The following is an 8,007-nucleotide window of genomic DNA, read 5'->3' as shown; positions in this document are numbered from 1 at the left end:
TATTTGTTTTATTATTATTTTTCAATGCTACTACTATTATCCGACTATTCTGACTAACTGCAGAGTTGTAGAAAAGTTAGAAGATTGTTTAGATATCGATAATAATTATTATAAATGTTTGATTTTTTACAATTATTGCATATTCTAATCAAGTCAGTCGCTTTCAAATGTGCTTAAAATTATACGTCGATATCAGCTAAATATTTATTTAAAAATGGTCAAGAGGTGCAAACCCCTCTAGAATCCCTTTTGAAGTGTTTGCATTTATCACTGCTGTTGATTGATTTGAAATATATATTAAAAATAATTTAATTAAATTCTTTATATTAGGAGTTTCTTTGAATGAAATGTTCTATCTATAAATTACATAATAAACTTTCAAAGATATAGTTTGAATTATTACAGAATTAAAAACTTATGACTTATTATGACTTATTGTTATATTATTATGATATGATTTTGGAATATAATCATCCCACTACATCCCACAATTTCTGTAGCACGTTTGAGATCACGGCATAAAAAAATTTTTCATTGCACGCAAAAGAAGGCAACAAATTTGATGGGAAACTGTGCGCAAGAAAGTAGGCAACACTATAAGAAACATTTAATAAACTCTAGAGGCAACAATCATGTATGGAATTTTCATTAGCTACAGCTAAACCTAAAGCGGCAAAGCGAATCAATGTACATTTAGCAAAATTTTAAACAATAAAATGCAAATATACACAATGAAAAAAAACAAAAAAAAAATGAAAACGTTACAAAAATGTTTTATGACAATATTTCTACGCTGGTGTTTGAGCTAAAACTATACATTTAAAACATTACTACCTACCTAGAACTAATTGAACGCTAACTAAGCTAACTACCTACATTAACTAACTATCTAAAACTTGCAAGCCAAGCACCCTTTAATTAACATTTTGGAAAATAGGAGACCACTTGTTGAATTAATGTTTTGACACAAGCCAGTCGGAACGAGCCCAAGTGTAATGGAATCTATGCAAAATCATTGAATCTATGCATGCATTCGTAAATATATGTGTGCATGAGATGTAAACACACACATACATATATAATATTTCAGCCGTTTACTTTTCAAAAACAGTGTTAATGTGTTTCTATTAGTTCTGTTAAACTACAACAAAAAAATGCTTTCCATTCAAAATAATGTTACAACCAAAAACTTTTGTCATGAAAAACACTAAAAACTAGAATATTAAGTAAATGCAAGCCATTTCTATAAATAAATATGTATATAAATATGCAAGTACATATTATATGAAAATACACACACCCTCACATGCATGTTTAATTAAGTATATAAATATGTATTGCTATTTATGTATATTTATGTATTTATGTTGGACAGAAGAAAAACAATTAACGAAACAAACCACAATGAAAAGTTAGTGCAAAATAAATGGGAAAAAATCTAATTGAAGTTTCCTTTGTAACACATTTGGGAATAATATTGACTCGCACAACACTTTAAGTTCAATATTTTAAATATCAAAGTCTTAAAAGCATTGTTTTGGGAAATCACGAAACCTAATACTTTTATTTTTCTTATAATTATAGAAGTAAGGCAAATTGTCCGTCAATTGTTTTTTTTTTTTTTTTGTTATATTTGTTATATTTAATTTTTTAATTGAAATTTGTATGGAACAGCTGATTCCACTGAAGCGCAAAATAATGTTTTTTAAATTTCACAAAAAGTTCATTTAGTGGCCACGCTGAAGAAAATGAAGAAAATAATTATAAATAAATAAATAATAAAAATCAGACATGCAAATAATTAGCTCACAAATTTCATAACTTTACAACTCAGTTTTGAAAACTAATTCTAAAAGATGCTTTTTTTTTTTTGCAGAAGAAAATTAATTTGTATCAAAATATTTGTCTCACTGACCATTTGATTAAGTTTGGCTTGGAAAAAATGATGAAAAACCTGATTTGACTGAAGCAGAAGAAAATCTAATTTCATGATTTAAATTGCTGGGGAATTCCTGAAAATGAAATATTAAGCGAATTGCTTATTTTTTCTTAATCGTTATGTTGCATAAGCAGAGCTTATTTTTTTTTTTATACAAACTGAACGTGATTAGGAATTAACAAAAAAAATCGTTTCAGAATTCTGAATGCGAAAGGATGACTAATTGAAGACGAGTTGCATTAAATATGATTTAAGTACCTATTTATGCACTGGGAGTTCCCATTTGGGGCTTATAAAAAGACTTTCCGAACGTAAAATCGCCCATTAATAGTTTCAAAATGGCCAAAGCAAGTCAAATAACAGTGGTGCTTGTTGTGCTTTGTCTTCTGTCTGGTCTGCGCGCCGATACTCCGTCTAAAGATCTCCTGACCCAGTTGCAGCGACCTCTCCTCGTTCAAACATTGGCTGAAATTTTTGCCGGAGCAGGAACCAGAGCCACTGAGAAATTAAAAGGTGCTCTACTATTAGGCGCACTGCAAAATCGGGCTGACGATGCTTAAACACCGACGACTTAAGTGCCAGTTTCTTTTTAATAAAAATTATATCTATAGCGGCAACAAATTGTATAAATCATAACTTTATTGGCTTTGTTTTTAATGCAATTTAACAAAACTGTTTATTTATAATTGCATACAAATTAATCAAATCGCAAAAATCCTAAAATAGAATAAATTTTTTATCATACAAAATTACAGATATCGAGATTGGATTAAACTATTTTAAGGTTGTATTCACAATATATTTTTTTTTTAACTACCAAACTTAAGGAGAAAATCCATTTGAGCTGGGAAATATCTCTTTAATTGTTTCGATTACATTAAAAAACTATATTGATTGAATTATTTAAACAATTCAAATGCATACCTTGAGTAGTGATTAAAAATTAAATATTCTTTTTAAAGTTGCAACTTGTATACCAACAACTTTTCAGGAAAGTGAATAAAAATACCAAGCACTGTAAATTACTAAATTAATGTCGTTAAACGCTTTAATTTGAACGTATATTACCACTTGTAATACTATTATGTATGCCTTCTTTGCTTATAAAAGGCGGTGTACCCAGAAAATCCTTCAGTCGCTGTGAAATGGCAAACCACTGTACTTTTCTTCACGTCCGGTTAATAATTCTACTGAGTTTCTTATCAGGGTTTCACGCCGACAAGTTCGCCGGTAGATTTCTGCAGAAAGCTCTAGAGTTTTCTGGAAAAGATAACGTCATTGTATCTCCATTTTCTGCTCGAGAAGCCTTAGCTCAGGTCTATGTCGGAGTAAGAGATCACGCCGCTGATGAACTACATCGTGTACTACAATTAAGTGGATATTCAAAGAGTGAAGCAGTCGAAGAATTTCGCAAATTTCACGAAATTTGGGCACCCGGGGGTGACGCCACTTTGAAAATAGCGAATCGCATATTTGTGGCAGAGAAGTTTCCGTTGTTGCCAAAGTACATGGATCTTATAACGAAATCATTTCGAACAGGAATCACAAATATTAATTTTGAACAGAACAAGGAGGCTGCATCAATCATCAATCAATGGATATCAAAACGAACCAAAACCCTTATAAAGAAAATTGTTAACGCTGATAATTTGGACAAAGACTTTAAATTAATGGTAATTAGTGCCATTTATTTTCATGGGAAATGGGAAACACCATTTGATCCTGAAGAAACAGTTAAACAAAAATTCTTCGCACTGGGAGAAGGTCCTGTTAAAGTGGATATGATGCATGGCCTAATAAGTATTCTTCATGGACGGATAAATGATTTGGATGCTCATGCTGTGGAGATTCCCTATATGAATTCCAATATTTCCATGCTGGTAATATTACCCAATAAACAGCATGGCTTACTGCAAGTGGAGAACCTTCTGCATACAGTTAACTTATTTACGGTTACATCAGGTTTTAAAAAAAGGCAAATAGAGTTAGCTTTGCCAAAATTTTCGTTTGAATTTGATATGATTCTGAATCAACCTTTAAAAGAGATGGGAATCCGACAAATATTTCAACATCCTGATTTTAGGGACATGACAAGTTCTCGGGAAAGATTATATGTTTCTGAAGTGATTCAAAAAGCGGTAATGAAAGTAAATGAAGACGGATCTAGACCAGTGACAGGGACTGGTAAGAATTATATTTATATATTTTCGAAAAATATGGAAATTTGATTCTATTTCAGTGATCTCGACTGTGATAAAATCAAGGCGACCACAATCATTTATTGTTGATCATCCATTTCTTTTCGCAATAAAAGACCAGCAAAGAGTTTTCTTTGCTGGTCGAGTCAAAAGATTAAATTAATAGGGAATGTTTCGCTGAAGGCTCAACATAGAGGCAATTCACATTATTTAGTATTTGTATAGGTTGATATGAGAACTTTATAAGTATTTAATAATACAACGTGAATAAAATAAAAAAATATTCAATATTAAATAATACAACGTGAATAAAATATAAAAAAATATACAATACATACATACATAAGTGGAAACATATTTTTATTTACAGTTTCGACATCATACATTTACATCAGAATCGCGTCTATGCGTGTTCATATGCGTGTATGTGTGCGTTGTAAGATACAGTGAAGGATATATAGTTTCGGCGTAGGCGTAGATATATTTTTGTCTCGGTTGTTTTGTCAAGTTTTACATTTATGACAACCCCAGATTGACATTCCTGAAAGAGATACAATATACATATATACATATATAGTAAATATATATGTACATATAAATAAAAATAGCACATATATTAAGAGAGTTTGTTTAAAACACAAGTGAGTTTCAAGATGCCGTGCTCAATACGTGAGAGGGCAGTTTCGGTTCGTCCGCGACGAGATAAGAACCGCGAGAAGGATGTGATGGCCCCAAAGCCGGTGCATCCCCGTGCCGTGCGCTTTCACGGGCTCTTCGGTATGTCCTTTGTGCACCAGCATATGATGGTTGATCATCGGTGGACGCCAAACTCCCTGACCGAGCAGTTTAAGGGCATGACCGATCTGTTGAGTAAGTATCTACATAGCACATTTATGTTTCTTTATTAAAGTAGCTTTTAATAATAGCGCGACGTGTGGTCTTTAAGCGGCATGAATTGAAGACGAATCGGCAGCGTTATGTCCGTGAAAATAAACGCCTCAAGTTACAGTGTCGCGATGGTCGCGCCAAGTTGCAGAAAATACTTATCGGCGATAATACGCATAAGATACGCAACTTCTTGATCAATCACAAGGACATGCAGAGGCTGTATCAAAAGATGCCCATACATATGGTGGTGGATAACATCAATCAGCGTACATTTGTTTTGCGTAAGGAGCGCGATCGTCTAGAGTTTCGTTTGGATCAGCTCAAGAAACATTACAAAGATTTGCTTGTAAGTTTACTATGGGCGTTTCCATCCATCAAAGTTACTATAAATATAGGACTGCATCAGCTTCGTGTCTATAATTAAGTTGAAGAAAAGAAGACTGCATAAATTACTAATAACTGTAGGATTTAGGAATAAGTGAGGGTAGCCCCGGATTGCATTGTCAAACTAGGAATCGACTCAAACTGTTTTGGAAGCAATATTTTTACCTACTTTGACAATTATTTAAGATTTATGGATCATCAGTACACTAGAAAATGCTTTCTTTTCCTTTCACGATATGTTTTTCATCTTTGTAGCTTATAATATACAGTTAAATTAAATTAAATTAATTTCTGCTAAATAATCTACAGCTTCAACGTGCAGTTCTGCAGAATCGCATTAAATACCAAAATGAGTTCGTGCTTGAGGAAGAACTGAAATCGCGGGTCTTTCTTAAGAAGATCGAGAACTCCAATGTGCGTCTGAAGGCAATCAAAACGATTAATAATACGTATAAGAAAATGATACAAGTGTTGCTCCACGATGAGATTTTCTATGAGCCCATTTTACGTTCACTCAGCGCAGACATGGAGGATCAGGCCAACTTTATAAAACATATCCTTTTCTTAGGCATGCCAGCGATAGCAAAATTCAAAGAACTAAACGATGAGTACAGACAGCTGGAGGATAAATCACGCAAGAATTTACAAATGAAACTGCAAATGTTGTCGACGCTGAAGAAACCAGCGGGTTCGATTGTTCCCGTGCAGGCCAAGACCAAAGAGGAAATGTTGCCAACCACTAATTTGAAGCGGTATGTGCGGGAAACACAAAGTATGTTGGTGCTCAAGACGGAACTGAAGTCCATCGAGAAGATAATAAAGGAGGTGAAATTTGTGACTTTGTGCTCACAGGCCAAGGAGATATATCCACGGTGAGCATATTTCTATAAAACTGCATAAATCTCAATCCTTTGCCTCTATAGCATGAAATCGCAGGTGGATAACAATGAGAAACTGCATCGTATGATTGAGAACGATATGCTGGCCCATGAAATGCTCGAGACTAAGATGAAATGCGCCAGTGTGCTAAAGGGGGTGCTGGTAAATAATTTATCCGAGGAGGAAATCAAGTAGGTAGCAAAATATAATATTAGAGAACGGGGAACTTACACATGTCTACATAAACAGTCGACTGGAACGCATCAAAGATTTGAGAAAAATGCTGAAAAAGGACGAAGAGTTTGAGGCTGAGACATTGAAGCATCTGAAGAATCGTGCCGATGCCTATGTGCTGCTTCGGTAAAAAAAACCATAAACTTACTTTCGGGTTATTGCTAATCCATCCTCCACAGCGTGAGCATTTGGAATCTGGTGGAAATTCTGCGACATGTAGATCGTCAACCAAAAATGATTCGCTCACAATATCCCAATTCGTACCTAAAACTCCCTCTGCTTAAGTTTGAAATGCTGAATATGCGTGCCGTTGCGCCCGAAATATTCGAGGAAAATAGTTGAGTATTTCAGGGCATATTACCTATTATATTCTTAAGACCTCATAAAGATAACTCTACTAATCAGTTGACAACATTATGCATATGGTGAAGCGCAAGCTCTATAAGCTGATGAAGGGCTATAAGGTGGAGTTGAAGAAGGCCACCATTTTGCGAAATGTGGAGGAATATCATGCCGATTTTCTTGCCAGTTTGGAAATGGGAGAGCCCATGGACACTGAGGAGCAGCAACAGGCAGTGCCCGAAGAGGACCTCCTGCAGGAGAATAAGACAATGGCCAATGTGCCAAATCGCAAGCAAATTAAGGCGCAGAGCGCCAAGCTTGTCGAGGAGCTTTCCAAAAAGGAGGAATAATTTAATTATATGGTTTATTATTATTATTTATATTTTTAATGTTGTGGTTCCATTGACTAAATTCTGAGTGCGCCAGTGTGCCAGCAGTAAGAGTAAACAAACGCTGGCTGTTGAGGAATTTTCAGCTTTTGGTTACTCTTACTATTGCATAAAACATAGTCAAAATTGTGTGTTTAAAATTATAGAAAAATATATCAAAATATATGAAGAACTTTTAAAAATGTAATTCCAAAAAAATAACAATTAAATGCCAATTATTCAAAAACTCTATAATAATAGCAGCTTCTACACACGCCAACAATAAATATTAACACCGCTTTTAGTTGGGTTTAGTATTATTTTACTTAAATTTTCAAATCATCATGGTTGAATATTTAATTTCAATTTGCCATCTAAAATAATTGAAAACATTTTAAATGGGTGCCACTGATTATTGTACTGCGAAAAAAAATATATAAAACGTCTTAATTAGCATATGAAGATTAAATAATTTGAATATAATAATTTCAATATTAATGATCAGTAAATATAGTCTGCAATGCTGAGTTCAATTCAAATTAAAAAAATGTTCTTTAATTTGTTTAGGGCCTATTAATCATTGTTTTTTGTGGTTAAATTTAAATATTAGATGTTAATTAGCGGTTAATGAATTCCCTTATTTGAATTGAGAATGTGTCGATAGAATAATATTTGGATAACTACAAGTATATGAAGAAAGGACCATTCATTTGGTAACTTTAGCAATATTAATAGCCACAGAATTGAGAAAAGACAAAATAAACTACTAATTGTT

General features: G+C 33.5%; 2 protein-coding genes across 3 annotated transcripts; both read left to right on the top strand.

Annotated features, from left to right (window-relative positions):
• The first annotated feature begins 3,084 nt into the window (after positions 1-3,084).
• Positions 3,085-4,432, top strand: LOC115623856 (serine protease inhibitor 42Dd-like). The gene is made up of 2 exons (XM_030518400.1): positions 3,085-4,123; positions 4,179-4,432. Exons 1-2 carry the CDS (start codon positions 3,085-3,087, stop codon positions 4,298-4,300), a joined length of 1,161 nt encoding a protein of 386 aa, XP_030374260.1. The 3' UTR covers positions 4,301-4,432.
• Positions 4,433-4,529: 97 nt separating this feature from the next.
• Positions 4,530-7,440, top strand: LOC115624085. Of its 2 annotated transcripts, none has more exons than XM_030518674.1 (7): positions 4,530-5,007; positions 5,064-5,371; positions 5,719-6,281; positions 6,333-6,479; positions 6,538-6,648; positions 6,702-6,859; positions 6,928-7,440. In XM_030518674.1, exons 1-7 carry the CDS (start codon positions 4,791-4,793, stop codon positions 7,212-7,214), a joined length of 1,791 nt encoding a protein of 596 aa, XP_030374534.1. In that variant the 5' UTR covers positions 4,530-4,790; the 3' UTR covers positions 7,215-7,440. The 2 variants fall into 2 exon arrangements, with proteins under 2 accessions (XP_030374534.1, XP_030374535.1); XM_030518675.1 differs by having other exon boundaries at positions 6,911-7,091.
• Positions 7,441-8,007: the final 567 nt, after the last annotated feature.

The sequence above is a fragment of the Scaptodrosophila lebanonensis genome, unplaced genomic scaffold, assembly GCF_003285725.1.
Source record: "Scaptodrosophila lebanonensis strain 11010-0011.00,11010-0021.00 unplaced genomic scaffold, SlebRS2 tig00000053-arrow-pilon, whole genome shotgun sequence".
Taxonomy (NCBI): domain Eukaryota; kingdom Metazoa; phylum Arthropoda; class Insecta; order Diptera; family Drosophilidae; genus Scaptodrosophila; species Scaptodrosophila lebanonensis.
This window is presented reverse-complemented; position numbering and strand designations above follow the sequence as displayed.